Below are 24,567 nucleotides of genomic sequence, written 5' to 3'. Positions count from 1 at the left end.
ATTTAAGTTATTTGGGGGTGGGGGATTTAATTTAAAGGGTCGGGGGTGGGTTTTAGGGGGTTTTAATGTGCCGGTTTTTCGATTTTTCGATTTTTTAACGATTTTTCACGATATTTTACCCCCCCAAACGGCAACAATACGATTCCCTCCCCCTCCCAGCCGAAATCGATCGTTAAGACGATCGAGGACACGATTCACATCCCTATAACATATATTGAAACTGTTTAACCTGGTTCACGGTTTTTCTACTCGCTACATCTGTTTGCTCCATTTGGTGTATGGATGATTTTGAAGTTGTTATTGTTGAAAACCAATAAACATATATTCAAAAAAAAAAAAAAGAAGCCGGTGGAGGACACAATATACCCCAAGAAGGGTAATGAATCCCGTTCAAAAATGCACTTTTCCAACTTAGCATAAAGTTTGTTCTCTCGGAGCTTTAGCAATACTTGTTGGACATCTTGGCGGTGCGTCTCTAGGTCCTTGGAGTATATAAGGACATCATCAAGGTAGACTATGACCGAAGAGTGTAGCATGTCTCTGAGGATCTCATTCATGAGGTTTTGAAAGACCGCCGAGGCGTTATAAAGACCAAAGGGCATAACCAAGTATTCATAATGGCCATCCCTCGTATTGAAAGCGGTCTTCCATTCATCACCGGGACGAATCCGCACCAGGTTGTATGCTCCTCGGAGATCCAATCTAGTAAAAATCTTGGCCTCCTGTAACCTGTCTAGGAGCTCCGGTATCAGTGGCAGGGGGTACCGATCTTACCGAGTAATGTTGTTCAAGCCACAGTAGTCTATGCAGGGGCGAAATGACCCATCCTTCTTAGCGACAAAGAAGAAGCCTGCTCCTGCCGGGGACTTGGATGGCCGAATGAACCCTCGGTCCAGGTTCTCCCAGATATACGCGGACATAGCTTGGGTCTCTGGAAGGGACAGTGGATAGACTCGACCTCGCGGTGGTGTGGTACCAGGCAGGAGGTTGATCGCACAATCAAATGGGCGATGCTCCGGAAGAATTTCAGCTCTCTCCTTGGAGAAAACATCATGGAACTCCTGATACTGGGGAGCTAATGCCAAAGGAGACATCAGGAGTGGTACCGAGGCACGAGGTATCCCTTTCAGGCAGGTGCCGAAGCAGGCCGGACCCCAGGATGCCAACTGGAGAGAGTCCCAGACGATGACAGGCGAATGTTTCCGAAGCCAGGGCAGCCCCAGGATGATTGGGTGCATGGATTTCTCTAGAATAAGAAAGGAAATCTCCTCTTGGTGCAAAATGCCCGTACGCAGGACGAGCGGCTGGGTACGCGTGGCAATGGTACTGGAAAATAGTCTCCCCTGGATGGAGGATATGTGAAGCAGGGGTCTTTGGGATTGCACCCCAATTCGGAGATGCTGAACAAGCTCCTGGAGGATGAAGTTTTCCCCGGCCCCCGAGTCGATCAGGGCTTGTGTTTCAAACTCTCCGTCTGGGAGAAGCAGAGTTACTTGAATGAAGCCTGGGGAGTCGGCAGTGGCGTGACCTAGGGTTAGCTCCCCCACTGTCCCTAGGTCTGGGAGTTTCCCGGGCGCTCGCTACAACGGGCAAGGAAGTGGCCTTTTCCACCGCAGTACAGGCAAAGGCCCAGCGAGCGGCGTCGCCTTCTTTCCTCTTGGGAGAGGGGTCCTCGACCCACCTGCATGGGTTCAACATCTTGGGTCCCAGAACAGGCTGGTGGGAAACTCCCATGGTGGGAAGGAGTGGGTCCGAAGGTAGCAGGTCTATGAATCGCCCTCTTCTCTCGGAAGCGACGCTGGATGCGGCGGTCCACCCGGCCTGCCAAATCAATAAGGTCGTTCAGATCATCAGGGAGATCTCGGGCCGCCAACTCATCTTGCAGCCTCGGGGAGAGACTCTTCAGGAAGATACCGTGTAAGCTGTCACTTCCCCAGTTTAACTCAGCAGCGAGGGTCTGAAAGTCCATGGCATGTTCTTCTAGGGGCCAGTTGCCCTGCCGCAGCTGGAGCAACTCGGAGGCAGCGGTGGGTTTGCGAGTGACCTCGTCAAAGACCTGCCTAAACGCGGAAATGAAGTGACCCAAGTTGTTGAAGCGAGGGTCCTGGCGCTTCAAAAGGTTGGAGGCCCAGGCCAAAGGTTTCCCTTCCAGTAGGGAAATAATAAAACTGGTCTTGACCCGGTCGGTTGCAAACTGAAGAGGGAGCAGATCGAACCGAATGAAACACTGGTTCAGGAATCCCCGGCAGAGCTTCGTATCTCCTGAAAACCGCGAAGGTGCCGGCATCTGGACAGGAACTGAAGCTGCAGGAGAAGCCCCAGCTCCGGGTGCCGTGGAACTGGTAGCTGTAGCTCCACAGACGCGTTTGGCTAAGGCTTGTACAGTTGCCGTCAGGGTATCGAGGCATGTTTGCTGTTGTTGTAGCCTCTGGGCTATAACTGGAATGGCCTTCAGGCACGCAAGGTCCGCCGGGTCCATGGCCTTTCAAACTATTACAGTTGTGGACCCTTGGGCCGGTTGGGACAGTGGATGGTGTGCTGTGGAGGACCACAGCAAGCGTCCCAACGGGGAGGCGGCTCGGAGGACTCAGGGAAGGCCTCAGGCCTGGGACAAGGTGGAGTCCTATGCGACCAATTACTAGGCGGCGGCAGAGAGGACGGACGAGGTTGGGCCCTGGTGACTGACGAGTCTTCACCCTGACCGGTACTCCCCCGGGAGGATCCCGTAGGAGTCCAGCCACTGGGACTTTTGGAGATTCACCCTGGAAGCCAGAACCCTTCCAGGAGGAGCCCGTGGGGGCCCAGCCGCAGGGACTTAGGCGAATCTTTGGGGCCAGTGAGCACCAGGTACCCAAGGAGCGACAAAGCCCAAGGATGAGGTCCAGGAACGAAGCTGAGTCGGAAGCCAGGAGTCGGAGGTGAAACCAAGCCAGGGATGAGACAGAAGACGGAGTCGTGGACGAAGCCAGAGTGGCTTCGTCCACGCAAGCCCCGGGATGCACGTAAGTCCCGGGGCTTTGCTAGGGGGGGGCGTGTCGGGGGGCGGTGCGACATTCGGGGCGTTCCGAGGGGCATTCCGGGGGCGTGGTGCCAGCCCGGGGGCGTTCCGGGGGGCGTGACCGAGGCCTCCGGACCAGCCCCTGGGTCGGGTGATGGCGCGGCAGCGGGCCATCAGTGCGCGCGAGTTACGCCTGCTTCTGTGCGATAAAGGTAGGAGGGGGGTTTAGATAGGGCCGGGGGGGGGGGGGGGTGGGTTAGGTATGAGAAGGGAGAGGAAGGTGCGGGAGGGGGGGGTGGAGGGAACGGGCAGCGCGCACAGGCCTTGGCGCGCACAAGTTGCACAAATGTGCACCCCCTTCCACGCGCCGACCCTGGATTTTATAAGATATGCGTGGCTATGCACGTGTCTTATAAAATCTGGCGTACGTTTGTTCATGCCTGGTATGCGAACAAAAGTACGCTCGCGCGCTGTTTTTTAAAATGTACCCGTGTGTGTATCTGGTCTGCGGGTTATAAAATATGCATCTATCCCCCAACATACACATGTATGTTTGGATACACACATATTTTATAAACATATGTACATATATTTTACGAATAAAAATATATAACTTGCTCACGTAAAATCCTGATTTATACTGTATGTGGAGGTAGGTATATTTTCTAACATGCATTATTGAAATCACTAGTTTGCTGATACCTCCACCAGTCCTTCTCCAGTTCATTGAGACCCTCCTAGTTCTTCGCCCTGAACTGTCCCCAGTTCATCCAGACCTCCAGTCCAACCAATAGCAGATAATAGATGAGTTTGAGATCAATCGCTATAGATAATTAACAGGTGTAAAATTGCACGAATACATTGCCTAAGGTATTTGCATAAATCTCTTATAAAATAGCAACTTATGTTCCTTCCTCTTGACCCCACAAGGTGGCTGGTGCCATTTTGACTAATGGCAGCCATCAGCCCTGAAGTGAGAGGTCACTCCTGGGCCCCCCCCCCCCCGATAGACCAAAAGAGTCTATATATAAATCCCAGGACGCATGTAAGTGTCAGGGCTTTAAAAGGGGGCAGTCCCGGGGGCAGGGCGGGGCTAGAGGTGCCTGGTAAAGTGGCCATTTGCCGCTGTGCCAGGAGATCTGCCGGCGCGCGCAACTTAATCCATCTCCTTTGCAGGAGCAAAAGGTAAAATATAAAAAAATGGGGTAGCTAGGATTGGGATAGGGGGAGGGCAGGATAGGGAAAGGGAGGTTAGGGTAGGGGGTTGGGAAGTTCCCTCCCAGTCTGCGGGTAGCGCGCACACATGGATGTGCGCGTATTTTTCAAAAATCTGTCCCATTGTCTTTATTTTCTATTTTGTTGCAACCAAATTCCCATCACTAACATATATTAATTTTCACAAATATAATTCCTTTGAAAAATACCTCCTCACTCTGTACCTGATAGAATGGAGCATGGTCACAAGGAGCAGCAGTAGGATTCGAATCTTGGTTTCCCTGGCTCTCAGCCCAGTACTCAAGCCTTTAGGCAAGTGGTCCCCAACCCTGTCCTGGGGGCCCACCAGCCAGTCAGGTTTACAAGATAGCCACAATGAATATGCATGAGAGAAAATGTGCATGTTATGGAGGCAGTGCATGCACCTTTTCTCTCATGCATATTCATCGTGGATATCCTGAAAACCCGACTGGCTGGAGGGCCCCCAGGACAGGGTTGGGGACTACTGCTTTAAACTACTCTGTTGCTGGCAAGTGACAATAGCCTTCCTAATAACCAAATATAGTAGGCTTTTACTAGCCTTACCTTCTATAAAAGGCCAGATACCACTAGAAAATTTTACAGAGAAAGACGTTAGCTAATATACTGCTGGTAAAAGAAGCCTCATAGGCAACAAACTGAAATGACTGAACCATGAGCCTTAAACTGCCATAATGAGGATGACAGTTGAGAAAGAAACAGTCCAAACTCTAATGATGACTCAGAAAGTTCTACAAGACTGTAGAAAATAAACCCTGTGACAGCAGAAAATCAGCATTTAAAATGGTCAGAGGGTAAAGTTCAAGATGCCTTCGACTTAAATGCTCAGTTATATAAAGAAAATTAAAAAAAAAATACCAAAATTGCAAGGGACTGTGGCTGGAATGACTAGAGAATAATGTTTTACCTTCAGAAGACAGTTATAACATACATTTATGAATCATCCAATTGAAAATAGCCCTGGATGATGTACAATAAAATAATAAAGTATAGCCTATAAAAGTATATTAATATTTATATAAAAACCAACCTTATTATTTGTACAGTGCTATCAGGTCTATGCTGTGCTTACCCACATAATAGACAATCCCTACTCCTTGAAATTTGCAATACACTTGTTTGCTTAGTGCTGGAAACTTATCTCCAAGGTGGAGTAAAGTATCCAGGGGCTAATGTTAATCTGCTGGTGGAAGTTGGAGTTTTGGTGCCGGGACCTGTACTTGGTATTTATTCTCAGAAAACATGCCTTTTGCACAATAAGCGTGATTTCCCAGCACGAAATATGATTTATGTATACAAAGAATGCTTTATGTGCAGAAAGTATTGTTTGTGTGCATAAATCATGTTTTTCTGTGTGCTAAGCCTTTGTTTGCATTTTTTAACTCACAATGCAGTAGCATATCATTAGCTTTCTGCATCGGTACTGTGCTATGATGGTCGGCCTTGTCCCTGGCTCTCCCTTGCACCCCCCCCCCCACAGGAGTGGCAAAGGCTGCCACAGATGGTGCACCTGTTCATCATATGCACATGCAGAGGTACCCGGCCACTGCCCCTGCCAGATAAAAGAGGCCTTCCTCCAGGGCAAATGCTGAGGAGAGAGGACCCACCACTCTCAAGGGAGCAATGCTGATGGACCTGCTAGGAGGAGGGGGCTAGAGGGGAAGAAACGCTGGGGTGGAGAGGGGAGGCAGATGATGACTCAATGACATTGTAAAATTCTGTTGGGTGTGTCTCGAGGAAAAAGCAAACTTGAAAGTTGAGAAATCCAGCTTTGAGGCAGCAGACAATTAGACCCCTTGCTGGTTGCTACACCCAGCCCTTTTTTAACAAAAAAAAAATAAAATATATATATATGTAAAGACCAGATAGCTGAATGTCAAGACCTATGTATAAATCCTGTCAGATTTCTCAGTCCCAGCCAATAGGATGAACTGAAAGAATACATCATTTAGGCAGTCGGAGAGAATAAATGGTACACAGAGAGTCCAAAACCTTAAAGCAATCTCATTATGTCTGCATTTCAAATAACTTCAGTTTGGAGGGTTTTCTTATTTTGTTACTTTCCTATATGCCTATTTTTTCTTAATTACGTGATGTGATTACTGTATTAACGATTGAGAAGAATGAGACTATAGCAATCCCTCGTTACATGGCAACTCACTTAACGGATTTTCACCTTAATGGAAATTCTGTTTTGGGACCTGGATTCGATGTATGGAATGGAGACTTGCTGTAATGGAAGTTTTACGAGAGCAGATAAGTTACAGGTACGCTTTTCTTCCATATATCGATAGGATTGCAATGGTGTCAATAAGGAATCTGTGGAACTCTGGGGATTCGAGAAAATTAAAATGAATAAAAAACACAGCAAATGGTACGATAACACTAATTGCATACAACTGTCAGACATGCCAGTTACAGAGGGAGGAAATTGGGAACTTCCTTGCTGACATGACTGGCTTCACATGCCCAGCAGAATTTCTACCAAGCAGCTGAAATTACTAAAAACAAATGAATGATGTCACAGCACGCTTTACAGTTGATGCAGGGGAAGACTTTCTATTTGTCACATACACTTGTGAGATAAAAGACTTACCATGTATTCTCATTGTGGTACCTTTAATATCCTGCAAGGTATAGAATGTCTAATATATTCTGAATGCTTAAACATTCTAATTAACTTAAGTTTTTCTATAGACGATTGCTACAGAACTTTTACTGTTTTTTTCCCCCCTCTATAAGTGGGGAAAAAAAGTCAACAACATTACAGGTCTCTAACCTGCTGCAGTTCCTGAGCCACATACAAATATCTATGGCTACTTATAGCATTGCTTTCTCATACTGCACAAAAAGTATTTGGATCAGCTTGAGAGGCAGTTGGCAAAGACTGACTCCTGGGAGTGTGGGATTTTACTGACCAAAATCTGAACTTCTCAGAAGAAAAGGGCTTCGTGACCTCGCTAGAGCACTTGTTGCCAGTGTCCAAATAATTAGTTTTCTCCAGTCCCAGCTCAGTCTAATGTATAATGGAGTAGAGATTCCAGTCTCATGAAAAAGGTCATGTATTATGGTAAACACTTGCTGGAACTTCCAAGGGATGTGATTAGTTTAAAGGAAACACACAAAAAGATAGCTTTTAAAATGAATTTGCGTGCGCGTCCATGTGCACGTGGTTCCTGGCGCGCGCACATGGATGCGATCATTTTATAACATGCACACGCTGGCGCGCGTGCATGTTATAAAATACGATGTCCGCATGCACATATGTGCCAGATTTTAACATCCGTGAGCACATGTGCCAGCAGCGCGCAACTCGCACGCGCGGGGGGGAATTTTCGAAAGTGCACTCGGCGACACGATCAGGCCTTTGTCCAGTTCCTTCCCCATCCACTCCAATTAAGGAGCGGACTGGGAGGAAACTTTCCTTTAGCCCTACCTACCCTACATTTTCAAAAGGCCACATGCGTAAGTCCCAATACTCGTACAAATGCCAGGCCATGAAAAAGGGGAGGGCTGGCGATGTGGTCTGGCAGGGAGGGGCAGGGCGGGGCAGGATGGAGGCCGGCCGGGACAGTGGCCATTAGCTGCTGTTCCAGGGAAGCGGCGCTGGCAGATGACCGGTGCACGTAACTTGCTTCTGCTCTGGAGAAGTTGTAATTAATAGGGGTGTGAATCGTGTGATCGATCGTCTTAACGATCGATTTTGGCTGGGGGGGGAGGGAAATCTAATCGTCGTGTTTTTTGTTTTTTTTTTTAAATCGGTAAAAATCGTAAATCGGGGGAGGGAAGGAAAACCGGCACACCAAAACAACCCTAAAACCCACCCCGAACCTTTAAAACAAATCCCCCACCCTCCCGAACCCCCCCCCAAATGTTTTAAATTACCTGGGGTCCAGTGGGGGGGTCCTGGAGCGATCTCCCGCTCTCTGGCCACAGCTGCGTTAAGAGAAATGGCGCCGGTGGCCCTTTGCCCTTATCATGTGACAGGGCAAAGGTAGCGCCGGCGCCATTTTGGTTCCTGGCTCCCGACGTCACGCGTGCAGGAGATCGCTCCCGGACCCCCGCTGGACCCCCAGGGACTTTTGGCCAGCTTGGGGGGGCCTCCTGACCCCCACAAGACTTGCCAAAAGTCCAGCGGGGGTCCGGGAGCGACCTCCTGCACGCGGGCCGTATTGCCAATATTCAAAATGGCGCCGGCGCTACCTTTGCCCTCACTATGTCATACGGGCGTCGCCCGAATGACATCGTGAAAAGGTCATGTATTATGGTAAACACTTGCTGGAACTTCCAAGGGAGCCAGGAACCAAAATGGCGACAGCACTACCTTTGCCCTGTCACATGATAAGGGGAAAGGGCCACCGGCGCCATTTCTCTTAACGCAGCCGTGGCCAGAGAGCGGAAGATCGCTCCGGGACCCCCCCACTGGACCCCAGGTAATTTAAAACATTTTGGAGGTGTTCGGGAGGGTGGGGGATTTGTTTTAAAGGGTCGGGTTGGGCTTTAGGGTTGTTTTGGTGTGCCGGTTTTCCCGCCCCCTATTTAACGATACAATTCAAATGCCCCTGACGATAAATCAGGGGCATTTGTATTGTATTGTGCACTCTACCAATTTTGGACGATTTTAAAATTATCTGACAATAATTTTAATTGTTCAAAAACGATTCACATTCCTAGTAATTAATAAAACATTTAGGGAAAGGTAAGTTAGGTTTATGGGGTGGGGAGGAGAGGGGAAAAGCGAAGAACTGTAGTTATGGGGGTAGGGATGTTCCCTCCCAGTCTGCTCCTTAATTGGAGCGGACTGAGAGGAAACTGGGAAACACGTGGGTCAGATTGCACTGACTCACGTATTTTATGAAAATTTGTCCCCCATGCGTGCGCTGCCCGTACTTGTGTGCGTGGATTTTAAAATCTGGCGCGCATGTTGTACAGGACCCATCTGTAAACCAAAAATCTCCTTCTGTTAGGGGTTCATTAGATATAACAACCTTATCAGGTAGCGGCAGGCTAGTTATTCCACAAATGCAGGGAATTGGAAGTGTTCCCTCTAGAAGGTCCTGCAGAAAATTAAATTTGCAATTACTGGTAATTGTCTGATGGGATACTATGTGCATGAGGCCATCTGATTTTATAACATGTGTGCACCGGGAACCATGCATACATGGACGCATATGTGCTCCTTTGAAAATCTACCCCTGTCTGTTGGAGGTTCTAAAGTTTGCCTCAGAGACATTACCGCCTTACAGCACAAGGAGATTCTATGCAGCCTCAACTGAATATGGATAACTTAGAACTGTCTGCTTTTTTGGAGACCTCGCAGAACAAAGTTACCTCATGGACCACTTTGTTGATATCTTTTGTCTTTCAGTGGGATAAAAATTCCTTCATGCGTTTTTTCTTCAAACATAAAGAATCTCTGTTTATGGGACATAAACTTTGGTGCTTTCCTGATGTATCGTTCAAGCGAGACGCAAGCAGTTCCTGCAGATGAGGCAGGATTTGCTGGATATTCGTGGTGAATGTTTCCTTCATTTTCTATGCAAATGTCTTGGAAAATGTAAAGATGATTGTTAGATTTTTTTTTTACCCTTCCCGGTTAAAATTATTTCTTGATGCCAAGATTGCTGCTAGTACTATCACTGAACCCATCTAGATCTATGTATAAGGTCGCTTTTTAGTTGATGCCTCTAGACTTCATCTTTACTTACATATTCTTAGAAGAGTTATTTGTGCTTCTCACTATTTCTTCTACCTCTCCCCTCATATATGTTGGGCTTTTAAGGATACAATCCTTTTGACTGTTTTTCCTTAAAACTATTTCAATATAAAAATTACATTGTGCTTGTACCTATTTTCTGGAAGAATAAATGAAATCTTATATTTATTAAATAATGTTTTTATTTATTATTTTTATAGACTGACATTTGATCTCAATTGAGATATCACACTGGTTTACATTCAGGTACTGTAGGTATTTCCCTATCCCCAGAGGGGCTTACAATCTAAGTTTTGCACCTAAGGCAATGTAGGGTAAAGTGACTTGCCCAAGGTCACAAGGAGGGACAGCAGGACTTGAACCCTGGTCTCCTGGTTTGTAGTCCACTGCTTTAACCACTAGGCTATTCCTCTTCCCCTATGATAAATAAAGAGTTTTAAAAACTGCCAAATACCACTTAATAAATTTTACATACCATTTGAATTATAAAAGAAATCTAATTTTAAAAAATTGCACCCTCCCCCACATAGCAAAAAATTCAAAGGTGAGCTATCTTGAATAATTTTGAAATGTAACACACCCGTTGCCCAAGGCTTAAATTTATATATATATATATATATATATATATATATATATATATATATATATACACCCACACGTAATAAACATTCTGGGAATTTTGTCAAAAGCTTGAATTATAAAAATATATGTTATCTAAATTGATAACATTTAATTAAAAATAAATATGATTTCAAGTTTTTGCACACTTTTGCCAAGGAAAATCTGAGCAGTTTTATAAATAACACTGGAAATCTTGGCTGCTGAGTCAACTCATTTGCTGCCTCTGTGACTCATGACTCTGGGCAGCAGAGCAGAGCACGTGGGCCTATCAGCACACAACACATTCCTTGGCAATCTCACCATCTCAGAAAACCACTGGGCATTGGTGGTCAGGTCACATGCTCAGGTTTGAAGCATAGAGCTCTGAATCAATCTAACAAACATGAACTGAAACTTGCTCCAAAGCACCGCAGCTTCATTTGGAATGTTTGTTAATATGACGACTGCCAAAAATCTCAATCAGCTCCTCTTATATATGCTGAGGTAGATCTTCAAAACATTCGCGTGCGCATACTTTTGTTCACGCCACCGGCGCGAACAAAAGTACACCAGATTTTATAAGATATGCGCCCCATCCCCCAGCCCTACCTAAATCCCCCCCTACCTTTGTTGGGCAAGTTACGCCCGCTTGAAGCAGGCGTAACTTGCGCGCGCCGCCCCGGCATCCCCCGGCACAGGCCGCAGTGCTGGGGGACTCGGGGCCGCCCTCCCGGTCCGCCCCCGAACCATCGCCACACCCCCGGACCTGCCCCGGACCGCCCCCTGCCCCCAGACATGGCCCCAGACACGCCCCTCCCCCCCCTATATGATTAAGACCATAGCATATAACCATTAAACAAGTATTCATGAAACTCACAATTTCAGTAAATCCTCCACATGCATACCTCATACATCCAAATACTCATCCACACATCCAATTACGGGCAACAAAGCCAACAAATTGCAGATAATATTAAACCATGGCAAAGAACATTCCATATATGGATAAAGAAATACATTTTCCAGTTCTTTTCACAGTTTCCCATAGTTGAAAATATCCTCATTGGATTAACAATGATTTATGAATATGTAAATCTTTCTCATTAGTTCAATAGACGCTTAGGAGAAGACCATAGTAGATTTCTAAAGTCGAAAATTCCATGCTGAAGGCCTTTGAACTCTGGAACAGTGAAAGATGCCAGTGGGCAGAGAGAGCAGAAAAGAAGACTGTGCCAGGGCATTGACCATACAGTGAACGGATTGCATGGGTAAGAGAGGCCATGGTATGAGTGTTTGCCCCATTTCCTGGCTATGCTTGAAAAGGCTCAGTGGGGCAGTGGGGCTTTTGGATGCCATTGGGTGGCGTTGGTGGAGATTTTAGGAGAAGACATTGGTGAGGGGACCCAAAGGACAGTTCTCTAGGGTTCTAATGAGTAATGCTGATGTTGCCAAGGGAGAGAGGGAGAAAGGGGGTTTACAGAGAGAAAGGTTAATGCCAAACTCCTGGGAGTCAACATAAGCACAGAATAGCCAACCCCCCCCACTGCCCAGTCCCAATCAAAACGTCCTCCTCCAGGTGTGGGAGGACTGGCCGAAGACCCTCTCCCCTCCTCCTCTATAATTTAGCTCAGTATTTATTTATAAAATGCATGTTAAGGTTTTCCTTATCTGTATAAATGTTTCTAACTTTGATCAGTTATTTTACAGTCTTTTTTTTATAAATATTTGCCCACTTTATAGTTGCTCTGCAATACTTTAAGTGCACACACACACACACATACATGGAATGATTTAGCACTACTAGTCTGTGGATATATACATTTGTATTTAAATCTACATTCATCGTTTGCAGTGCTATGCTGTTGAGTGTGACACTGGAATAGACATTTTAATACATTTTTTGTATGTTGAACTATAAAGAGAATTATGGGCCGGATTTTCAAAGGCCTACACGGGTAAATCCAGAGGATTTACTCGCGTAGGGGGGCTTACGCGCGCCAGGCCTATTTTAGAAAGGCCCGGCGACGCGCGTAAAGCCCCGGGACGCGTCTAAGTCCCGGGGCTTTACTAAAGGGGTGGGGGCGGGGTTAGAGGCCTCCGACACAGCGGCCATTTGCCGCTGAGCTGGAGGATCGCGAGCCGGCAGGCTGCCAGCATGCTCAACTTGCGCTTGCCTGGAGGCAGGCACAAAAGGTAAGACAAAGGTCAGGGGGGGTTAGAGTAGGGCTAGGGAGAAGATTAGGGGAAGAGATGGGAAGGTCAAGCTAGGGGGGAGAGAACGGGAGAAGCCCGCAGGTGTTGGCGCGTGCAAGGTGCACTAGTGTGCACCCCCTTGCGCGCACTGACCCCGATTTTATAACATGCGCGAGCCTGCGCGCGCATGTTATAAAATCGGGCATCCATGTGTGCGCGCCAGGTAGCGCGCACACATGTACGCCTGTGCACGGATTTGAAAATTCACCCCTATATGTCACAAATCTTTTTGTTTTTTGATTCATCACAGCTTGAAAGAGTTTAAGAGATTGCACATTGCTCCACTAAATGGATGTTTTTTATGCCAGTAATAACTAGAACTAATGATCTGCCATTGTGGTAGAGTTGTAGCTAACTGTGAACTTCAAACTGGTGCAGCAATGTATGAACTTGCTTTTTCATCCATTAAAAATGTTATGTGTTGTGTGAATAAAAATATTTTGTTGGTGCCTTGAAAGTTTTGGAAGATTTACAGCCCACAGAAGTTGTTTGCTAATTGGGGTCTTCAAGTAGCTCCTTCCGTGGCAAATTTGATAATGGAAGAATTTGAAAATCGGTACATCTTATACATCATTGTACTTTCCTAATGTAGCACTGTGGATATGCTACATTGATGGTTTCTTTATTATTTGGGATTCATCTTTAGCAGAGTTATGAATGTATGAACAGTGTGGATCTTTTGATAAATTCACCATGGTTCATGGCAGTAAACAAAAATCCCTTTTCTTTTTGGATATCAAGATTTTAAAGCAAAGTGATAGTATAAAACCACAGTGTTCTGTAAGGTGACTGATAGGAATCATCTTCTGAAGTTTCAAAGCTTTCATCCCAAATCTCTTAAACTGGGACTTCCTGCAATTCAATTTTGTGGAATCCAGAGGATTTGTTCATCAACACAGAAATTTAAACACCAGGCATTTCTACATGCCTGTCGGTCCTTTGAAAGTGGGGATGCTTTCTTGGTGGTCAAATCAGCATGTTGCACAGCAGTAATTGGACTGCCTATTACAATATCATGATAAGCAAGATGTGTATTTACTTCAACATTCTGACAAATCAATTGATATAGCAAACAGCATTAGACGGCACCGGCATGTATTATCACTACTTCCCATTTTTTCTTAACCTCCATTGATTAAATACACCCTAGGTCCCAAAATACATTACCTAGTCATTTGAGGGATAGACATGATGAACCCTCTTACTGGACATTTTCTGTTTCTTCATTGTGACATGTGTACTACAGCAATAGCTGGACAACCATGGCAATACTCTGTGGCCCATTTTGACATTAAACATAAAATGTATACGGACTGTGTGATTCAGCTAATTTAGTATATGTCATTCAATGAGGTTGTCCTCAATTATACATTGGCAGAACAAAAAAATCCAATCAGGGTGCATTTACATAAACACAGAAGTTGTTTAAAAACATATAAGGAGCAAGTCACAACCATTAGTATTGTGATCTACGGTGGTGTATTACAGAATCTGTGGCAGTGCCAAAACGGGATGGCAATGTGGTATCTACATCAAATCAAAAGGAACAACGGTTGATTTTTATCTGGAAACTATTTAACCAAATGGCATGAATGAGACCATTGGTTGGTTTAGTTTAATCTGATGTTCTACTACTATATTGTTTTAATCATGCCTGATTGTTTTTTATGTTTCCCTCTTTTGAGTGCTTGGTCAGTTTATGACCAGATGGTATGTTTAAAAGAAGCTTGCTTGCACCATGGAATCCATATCTGCAGGAGCACACGTTTGAGCCTGAATTTAACAAGCAAACCAACTCAAAGGTAGAATCCTCTGAAGAAGCCAGCGACACATGGCCCAAAGTTGGTACCATACTGCAGCAGAGAAACACAAGCTGAATAAAAAATGTGTTGTATTTAATTTGAATACTTTTATATGCAAAAAGAAATTTCCCAAAAAATATGTATTTGTTTGAAATTTGATAAATGAGACTAATGATTATAAGTTTAGAGCTATTTTCCAGTGGTGATGTGACTTAAAGCTCTATTGTATGAAGGTTTCTTGAACATTTTTATTTATTGATTGATTGATTTTACATAAGAACATAAGAAGTTACCATAATAGGTCAGACTGAGGGCCCATCAAGACCAGCATCCTGTTTCCAACAGTGGCCAATCCAGGTTACAAGTACCTTCAAGTACCCAAACATTAAGTAGATCCTATACTACTAATGCTAGTAATAGTAGTGGCTATTCCCTAAGTCAACTTGATTAATAGCAGTTTATGGACTTCTTCTCCAGGAACTTATCCAAACCTTATTTAATCCAAACTACACTACCCTGTCCTAACCACATCCTCCAACAATGAATTTCAGAGCTTAATTGTGCATTGAATGAAATTTTTTTTTTTCTGATTTGTTTTAAATGTGCTACTTGCTAACTTCATGGAGTGCCCCCTAGTCCTTCTATTATCTGAAAAGTATATAACCAATTCATATTTACCCATTCTAATCCTCTTATGATTTTATTGTCTTCTATAATATTCCCCCCTCAGAAGTCTCTTCTCGAAGCTGAACAGCCCTAACCTCTTTAGCCTTTCCTCTTTGAGATGTTCTGTCAATTTGACCACCACACTAGTCATATTCCTTTCGAGATCATATATAAATATATTAAAAAGCACTGGTCCTGAGGCACTCCACTATTTACCATTTTCCTTTAAGAAAACTGATCATTTAATCCTACTCGCTGTTTTCCATCTTTTAGCCAGTTTGCAATCCACAAAAGATATCGCCTCCTATCCCATGACCTTTTAGTCTTCTTAAAAGCATCTCATGAGGGACTTTGTCAAATGCCTTTTGAAAATCCAAATACACTACATCTACTGGTTTACCTTTATTGACATATTTATTAACCCCTTGAAAATAATGTAGCAGATTTCTGAGGCAAGACTTCCCTTGGATAAATTCATGTTGGAGGTGTTCCATTAAACTATGTCTATCTATATGCTCTGTGATTTTGTTCTTTAGAATAGTTTCTACTATTTTTCCCAGCACTGAAATCAGGCTCACCTGTCTCTAATTCTTGGATCAACCTAGAGCCCTTTTAAAATATTGGGGTTACATTGGCCACCCTCCACTCTTCAGGTACAATGGACGATTTTAATGATAGGTTATACATTTTTACTAATAGATCTGAAATTTCATTTTTCTGTTCTTTCAGAACCCTAGGGTGTGTACCATCTGGTCCCAGGTGATTTGTTTTTCTTCAATTTGTTAATCTGGCCTACTATATCCAGGTTCACCATTAATTGGTTCAGATCATCAGAATCATCACCTTTGAAAACCATCTCTGGAATCGGTATCTCCCCAACATCAGGATATCCACAATGAATATGCATGAGATCAAGTTGTATGCATTGGAAACCTAGGATATACAAATTGATCTCATGCATATTCTTTGTAGGTATCTTGAAATTTCGACTGGCTATGGGTTCACCAGGGTAGGTTTAGGAAGCCCTGGGTTATACTATCATAATTCATTCACCAATGTTATTTGTTATATTTAACATAATGTTAATGAAGGATCTTGTATTTCATAACTTGTTGTGTCACGCTTTGAACATGGAGTTGGAAAAGTGTGTAATCAAATAAACTGTTATGTTACAAAATATCTATCAAAAAACTAACAAAACCACACGTGAATAAGAAATATTTATAAAGGCGGAGATACCCTCATAAAGCACTTAAAACAGCCGTTAATGAAAGCGTTTGCACGAATCACTTATATGGCAAGACAGCACATCTTTGCGTTATCAAAGTGAAGGTAACACTTTTTAATCATAGGGTACTCCAACCTTATTTCTTTTCAAGCCACCACTTTGAGAACATTAAATTGAAACGGCATTTCATGGGCACTACCTCAGTGCTGGAACAGTTCACGCTAAGTCTAAGTGTCTTTTTCAAAATAAATTCCTATAAACAATTTAATGTTTTCAAAGTGGTGGCTTGAAAAGAAATAAGGTTGGAGTACCCTATGATTAAAACGTGTTACCTTCACTTTGATAACACAAAGATGTGTTGTCTTGCCATATAAGTGATTCGTGCAAACGCTTTCATTAACGGCTGTTTTAAGTGCTTTATGAGGGTATCTCCACCTTTAAAAATATTTATTATTCATGTGTGATTTTGTTAGTTTTTTGTTGTTACATACTACTGCATGATTACTAGTTCTTTTACTACAAAATATCTATCAACATTAAATACAAATTTTTCATTTACTCCCTTTATGCTTGGCGATACTGGTTGGGAGAGGTTAATATTTAAATATCAATGGGGAAAGGAGGTTGTAGGGGAATGTGTTTGTCTGGGGAGCTAGGTAAATATGAAACATGACAGATAACCACATTTTTTTAAAAAGTACCTAAAAAGCTTGCTTGGGGAATGAACATAATTTGCAAAAATATTTGAAGAACTGTATGTTTCAACAAACTTTTGATTTCAAAGACTTATGGGCCTATACATTAAACATTTTTCCTCTGCGGTTTTCCAGAGATGGGCCACCCTGGGTATAACATTACTGGGTAATGTTTTGGATGACGAGGGACGCTTACTAACCTATCAACAAGTGTCGGATTTGTATGGGGGGAGAAAATTATCCGTATTTGCCTACCTGCAGATTTCACATTATGTAAAATCCCTGCCGCCCGCTAGTAGGGAACCCAGGGGGTGTCGGACACTTGCGGATTGCTTCTTGCTAGGAAAGACACAGATGCCCTCTCTTTCGTATAACTATAATAAGATGCGGGGCTTGGTTTCTCTGCCCCCGTATACAGTTATAGCTGAATGCTGGAATAAAGAGGGAGTGTTTAACGTCACAGCTGCACAAGTGGGAACTTGTTTTAGACGTATCACAACAATCTCTTTTAACTCTTACTATCGAGAAATGCAATTTAAATTTCTCTGGCGGGCATATGTGTCCACCCAATTGGCGTTTCGTTCTGACTTGCTGTCAGCTGACAGATGTGGGAAATGTAATAAAGAGAGCGGCACCCTATCCCATCTGTTTTGGGGCTGTCCTACAGTTCAAAGATTTTGGAGGCATATTGTATCTTACCTCGCTGGGTTACTGGGGACCCCCATACACGCCTCTCCTTTAGTGATACTCTTTGAATGTATTCCTCCACTGCGCATTCGTGCAGCTGGGAATTGCATGTTATTTATGAAGGCATGTTTTGTTGGGAAGAAGTTGCTCCTTTTACAGTGGAAAGAGACGGTGGCGCCTTCCTTCTGGGCCTGGAGGAATCATTGGCATCGTATGATGCAAATGGAGTGGCTGACGGCCCGGACTTCTCCATGACATCGTCGCAGATTCCTGCAGATATGGGATCCCTATATTCAGGCATTGCCACACAGAGTGCGGAGTTTGATCCTAAACGACTAAACTACTGACATTTTATGCTGTTGGACATGGACCCCAGGTTGCGGAGACACTGGCCTCCGTTTCACAGTATATTTGGCTCATACTTGTTGGTAAAGGGTGGGGGGAGGGGGGGAGGGGATATTAGTGGTTTCTTTTATTGTTGAAATACCAGTGGATTGCATCCTGCCTTTCCTTTGTTACATGTTGGACACTGAAGAGTGCCTGTGTTCAGCATGTAGTTTGTTTCTGGTTGACGTGTACTTAATGCAATAAAAAATTGTTAAACATAAACACACTTTACAATAGGCTTAAAAAAAAACCAAAACATTTTTCCCATAGACACAAAATGGGAAGGATCCACATCGAATAAGGAGAAATTTGAGGAGACAGTCATAAGAAAGCTGTGATGTTGGTTGTGCTTTTTATGTTTATAATGCAAATGTTTTATAATTTATGTTTTGCTTGAAGATATTTTAATGTTGATTTTAAGTTGTATGGGCTGTATTTTATGATTGTAAATCTTGTTCTCCACACTGGACGAGTATTCAGGAAACTGTGGAATGCAAACAATTTTAAATAAATAAATAAATAGATTGAATTCACACAAGTAGATTTTCACTTATCTGAAAGTGTGTATGTACTTCACAACAAACATATTTTAGCCAAATTAACAAGAGGTATCCTGGGGAGGTGTTTTGTGGGCTTCATGGGAAACTATGCACGCTTGAGTATTTACACCATTGTTTATACCATGTAAGTATATGCACATAATTTTAGGGCATAGCAAATCGACTTTCAACAACAATATATATCGGTACCTTGTGTTTGAAAATTGACTGGGTTTATATAAAGTGAAAAATATGCATGTCCATATAGTAGGGATGGTCATTCATTTGAAACAAAGCAGAAAATTGTAATGAAATTTCCAGTTTCATTTCAATATGGTTTTAAAATGAAATGAGAGAAAAATGAACACAATTTAATTTATTTTCCTGTCTTACATTAAAGAAATAAAATAAAATAAGGCTTGTGCTCTGCTGCAAAATAAAACAAAATAACACTCTCAGGACCTTCCTACCATCACCATCCATCCCTGGACTGACTCTCTTACCCTCTTGTTGAAAATTTCTTTACAGAGCAGAAATGATCTGCAGTCACTACTGCCCCCCAGCTGCTGTTAGTGCAGATGGGGTTTGCAGACTGATTCTGGCACCACTGTACATTTTTGCAAGACAGATTGGCATCAGCATAGGCCCGTGCCTGGCCGAGCCTGCACCATTTCCAATAGCAGCAGTGGCGAGACATGATCCTGCCCCATGCAGAAAGTTTTGACAAGAGAGTAAAAGATTTCCAGAGGTTGCGTGTGTGTGGGGGGGAGGAGGAAGAGGAGAAGGAACAAGGGAGGCTCCAGGAGTGTTTTTATTTTATTATTTTTGGGTGGCATTCTTAATATTATATATATATATTTTTTCATTTCAAGAAACAATAAATAAAATTTAAAAAAATGACCTCCCCACCAAGGAAATGAAATGAAAACGAAAAGTATCTGTGCGCAACTCTACCATTTAGGTGCTCATTGAACATGTACTAGTAAATGTTTAGTAATGTTTACCATTTCCCAGTGATTTCATATTAATTCAGTAAGGGTCATTATTCTTACCAGAAGAGTGCCACAACAAACATGAAGCAGCACTTGTTTGTATGTATACATTTTAATAAAAAATACATATTCTAATAACATCACCAATCAAATTCATTCTGTGCCATCCCTTTATAGAATATAAATACACAGCTACAGTGTTTCTCAGAAGCAGGCTTTCTTTTCGTTTATTAGTGAATCACTTGAATTAAATATATAAATAAATATAAATGCTTATGAAGCATACATTAAACGCTGAAATATTTTGTAAGCATGTTAAATGTTGTTAAATTTTGTAAGATGTTGTTAAATTCTAAACATCACCTAAGAATGAGCCCCTGGAGGTCAATATTCAAAACTAAGCATTTAAATGGCTAACTTGGAGTTAGATGGATAACTTCTGAGTTTAATGGATAACCTGTGAGTTAGATGGATAACTTATGAGTTTAATGGATAACTTGTGAGTTATCCATCTAAATGGCTTTAATATTGACATCCATATGTTTTCTTCTTGTGCACCTTATCTATCCTTAATGGGGACATTCAGGGAAGAGAGAATGTGACCTATCAGTTTGAATAATAGGCTGGAAGTCAGATGAACTCGATTAAAGATCAGTTTCTTTCACTACTATCTACCCAGATACCTCTTCAGTTGTAAGATGTTCAGGGTAGAAATCCATTCATGGTACCTGTGTAGTTTATATCATCGTATCAATAAATTCAGGTACTTCATCCCCACTACCTGTAACTAATGTGAAAGTTCCTGGGTTGTTGCTTTTTTTCCCTTTGGGCATTACAGTTTTCCTTCACACACACTTTCATATCCTTTCCTGACGCAGGAGGATCATAGTACTAAACGGATGGGAGAGCGGCATCGGTCACTGAGGCCAGTGCCAGTGGCGCTCCATGAATATACCAGAACGGAGATCTTATGCAGCAGGAGGTTATTGTTAACTTTCCTGCATTACAGTACATTCAAGTATCCAGGATGAGGTTTGATCTTCAGTAAAACATCACAGTGCTTGTTCATATATGTGATAATGTCTTCTCTTATAACCATTGGCCTTGGTATATACAATACTGTGAATTATGGAAATAGTTTTCTTTGTCAACTGTATTCAACTTGAACTGTTAGATAAATATATAGATATGCAACTTATAATCATTAATATGTAACTGAACAAAAAACTGTTTGCTTGGGAACTAAGATGAGGATTTTTGTTGTCTTTATGGGGAGCTTCAGTACCATGCAAATCTTCTCTCCTTTTGTTGTCTTTATTGCTCATCTGCGGTGGTAACTGGGGAGCTGTAACAGAAGGGACGACAAGATTGAAAACCACTCTGAGAAAAAAAAGTCAGTAATACTAAAATGACATAAAAAATCAGCAACATGATGGTATCAATGACAACATCAATTTAATAGGAGATCATAATTGGGAGTAAGACTAAAATAACAGAATTGTAATACCTGAATGATCATGATGCTCTGATTCCTTGTGTTCATGAACATTAGACCTTTAAAGAGTAATGAAAGGCCACATTTTTTCACCAAATAGATTCAGTATGGAAACCAACAAGAGCTTCTGCTCTAAGCAAGCTGCCATAATGAGCTAGGAAGTGAATGGCATTGCAATGGCTGCCTCTAGGAGGAGCTCTTGAATGATTTTTCTCCTGTTATATGATTCTCCAAGGTAAGTAGATTAGCAGGATGAATGTGTTTGAGCTGTTTAGTGCAGTGAGCCTTAATGTTACCTCCTCACCTATATGCCATTAATACTCTGAACACACTTCTGGATTAATGGTATGCAGATTCTGCATCTGTATTCCGCAAATGTTTTTCTTTGTCTCATTGACAAATAGCAAAACTAGTTTCTTTAGTTTCTACACAAATACGCATGTAGCCCTTTATCAAGTTCAAATTCCTCAAACATTGAACTTTAGCACCTGAATACATTTTGGACAATCACAGATAGTGTGTGTTGTGAGGTTAGCTTTTTTTTTTTTTTTAATCAAAATACTGTCAGCTGGGAGCACCCAAGCTGCATGCAATTGCCCATTCACTTCCTGGAGTATAAACTAGCCAACTGTACAATAAATCTGGACTCTGCTCCAGTATGACTTTCAACATAAAGGCCTTGTTCTAGTAATAATACTAAAGTGTCAAACACTAAATAAAGAAAATCCATTGACCTCCTACATGACATATTCCTCTAAGACTGCACTAGCACACTAGTGTTCATCATTATATGATGATGAAAATGTGTCTTACTTTTCTAAGATCTTCTTGATTATTTTTTCCACCCAAGGAGCAGATGGTTCCAAACACACTTTCAGCTCTTCTTTTAAAGTAGCACTGTGACAAGGAACATTGTGACAATGATTAATCTTTTGCATGTTAAACTGGATCATGACTGTTTATTCAGAACTTATCTATTTATAAGTTTAATTTAAAAGTATATTCTCGAAGTTCCTGCATGTTTCTCTGCTTTCTAGTACCTTGAATGAGTCATTACATTGTTCTCTCACCTGTAGTACAGAATAACTTCTATGTCACTGGAACTCAAACTATGAACCCCCTTTATGAACATGAGCAGTCAAAGACAGGGACCCACTTGCACTAGCAAATTAAGTTGTAACTCAAACTGCACTCTGCAGCTTGATGGTAGTTTTCAGATTGCTTTATATGTTTGTTTATTTTCTTTTTTAATCTCCACCTAGTTCATTTTGCCTGCCCAAGCAGAATCTCTGTCATTGCTCGCTCTTGCTCAAATGTACTTCTAAGAGTAGCTGGCTCTTTTCTGTTGACTCTTTTCATACTCTTCAGACTCCATGCTTCAACTTAAAGCGGCACATTGCACTAGTCAGCTCAGTACAGCTTTAGAGAAAAAATAGGTGCACTTTGAAGCTTTAGTGAATGTTGGCAACTGTTACTTCTCCCCAATGGTGCCAGGGAGCCTCATTATTATAATTATCATGGCTTGTATAGCTTTATATGCAGGGCTGTATAGAGTCGGGGGCTTATGCTTCTATAGCTGCTGCCTGATTGATTCAGAAAAGTGTTAAAGGTAAGCTGGGTATATCTCACCTAGAAAAAAAAAGTCCCCAAATTGTGAAAGAAAAAGGATTTTTTTTTTTTTTTTTTTTAAATTAAAATGTAATTTTTACTTTTAGGGCCTGATTTTCAAAAGCATTTATATGCATAAAACCTGGTTTTATAATTGTAAATACATTTAACCCATGTAAGTGGGCTTTTGAAAATTGCTACACTATATGCCATTGAATTGTCCATAGGATTTACCTGCATAAGTGTACTTTAGGCAGGTAAATGGCTTTTGAAAATCGCTCCTACAGTTTGACATTATGTCAAACTGCTTTCTTTTCAAGCTTTGCTTCATAAGGTATTGAATAAAATGTATTTAAAAAAAGGCTGATGCTCTTGTGTTCTCCCTGGTTGCCTGCTTATTTTGTGTGGCCTTACCTACAAAAAAACATATCAACCATTCTCCACACAACATGGAGGCAAAGCCCACATCAATTTCTGGCCTCTGTAACAGTCTAAGATACTAAATACATTTCCAGACAGCACTTACATGACTTCCACGCTCGCACAGTATGCGCCACTAGGAAACAGCTCCACGGTGAGAATTTTCTCTGGCGAAATGAAGTTGGACTCTGTTTTTATACACTGGCAACGCAGTTCCGTGGCTAATCTGGACAAAACCATAGCTAAGAAACGACAACAGGGAAACTGGTAAAGATGACCATATAGACACCCCCCCCCCCCCATGCCAGACAGATCCAAGAGCACTCATTAATGTAGTACTAATTAATGACATAAAAACTCTTACACATTCAATTGAGGGAGTCACAAGTAATTGATACAGGAACAAAACATATGCATGGTCTCTGTATAGCACTGAAAAATCTCTGTTTTTATATTCATACAGTGCATAAAAAATAGTGGTATAATTAAATGATGAAATATATTGCCCAAGCACATGCTGTACAACATAACACGAATAATTACTAGTCCCCAAGCTTTGCTTACCTTCAGATATGGCTCCAGAAAGCAGGCAAACAGCCAGCATGACCCTGGGAAATGTGCTCTGCATGTCCAAGCTTGAGTTTATTTCCTGTTTCTCCTGGCTCTCCTTGTGGCTGCTGTCAGCACCAGCCTCTGAGGATGTCTGTGTGTTGAGGTGTTGTTGTGGTCATATTTATACCAAAGCTGGAGTTTCCCTTTCATCTTTGCGTTTACGTTACCTGAGAGGAATTTCCAGACTCCTTTGTACACCTTGATGGCCACATAAATTGCGTCACGTAGGGCGTCACGTGACCTTCCTTTATCAATACTTAGAATGCTGCATTTGCATCTCCTTAGTGTTGCCACTGAAATGCTGAATTTACCAGGGTATTTACAGTACCTATTGTGGCACGCCTACCAGCGTTTTATAAAGAGGCAGCTTGCAGTTGTTCACAGGGAAGGAAGAATTCTATCTGAGCAATTATTCTATGGCTACTTAAGCATAGTATGTCAGGTCATATTTCACCAGATCATGGCAGCATGCCTGAGACAAACACAAGGGGAAAAGTTCAAGCACTCAAAAATTATAGTATTATTCAGGTAAAGCATAACCTAGTGTACTCTAATGATATGATAGAATGAGGACTGCTTTTTATTGAACTTAAAACAGGACAGGGAAACTTCAGA

At 42.4% G+C, this 24,567-nt stretch overlaps 1 protein-coding gene across 2 annotated transcripts; it reads right to left on the bottom strand.

Annotated features, from left to right (window-relative positions):
* Positions 1–19,973: 19,973 nt before the first annotated feature.
* Positions 19,974–24,240, bottom strand: LOC115090139 (interleukin-8-like). 2 transcript variants are annotated; one of them, XM_029598873.1, is made up of 5 exons: positions 23,905–24,240; positions 23,447–23,582; positions 22,126–22,209; positions 21,325–21,371; positions 19,974–21,162 (listed from the first exon to the last, which is right to left on the bottom strand). In XM_029598873.1, the coding sequence occupies exons 1-5, from the start codon at positions 23,966–23,968 to the stop codon at positions 20,975–20,977; spliced, it is 519 nt and encodes a 172-aa protein (XP_029454733.1). In that variant the 5' UTR covers positions 23,969–24,240; the 3' UTR covers positions 19,974–20,974. The 2 variants fall into 2 exon arrangements, with proteins under 2 accessions (XP_029454733.1, XP_029454743.1); XM_029598883.1 differs by lacking the exon at positions 21,325–21,371 and having other exon boundaries at positions 20,985–21,162.
* Between the last annotated feature and the right edge of the window lie 327 nt (positions 24,241–24,567).

The sequence above is a fragment of the Rhinatrema bivittatum genome, chromosome 1 (genome assembly GCF_901001135.1).
Source record: "Rhinatrema bivittatum chromosome 1, aRhiBiv1.1, whole genome shotgun sequence".
NCBI lineage: Eukaryota > Metazoa > Chordata > Amphibia > Gymnophiona > Rhinatrematidae > Rhinatrema > Rhinatrema bivittatum.
This window is presented reverse-complemented; position numbering and strand designations above follow the sequence as displayed.

What these genes read in the sequence shown, in the direction of transcription:
- LOC115090139 (XM_029598873.1), bottom strand. Translation starts at nt 23,968, where the DNA reads ATGCAGAGCACATTTCCCAGGGTCATGCTGGCTGTTTGCCTGCTTTCT. An exon ending in TGTGCGAGCGTGGAAGTCAT is followed by an intron (nt 22,210 to 23,446) that starts GTAAGTGCTGTC and finishes TCCTTGTCACAG; the next exon opens with TGCTACTTTAAAAGAAGAGC. An exon ending in AGAGCATCATGATCATTCAG is followed by an intron (nt 21,163 to 21,324) that starts GTATTACAATTC and finishes CTTCTGTTACAG; the next exon opens with CTCCCCAGTTACCACCGCAG.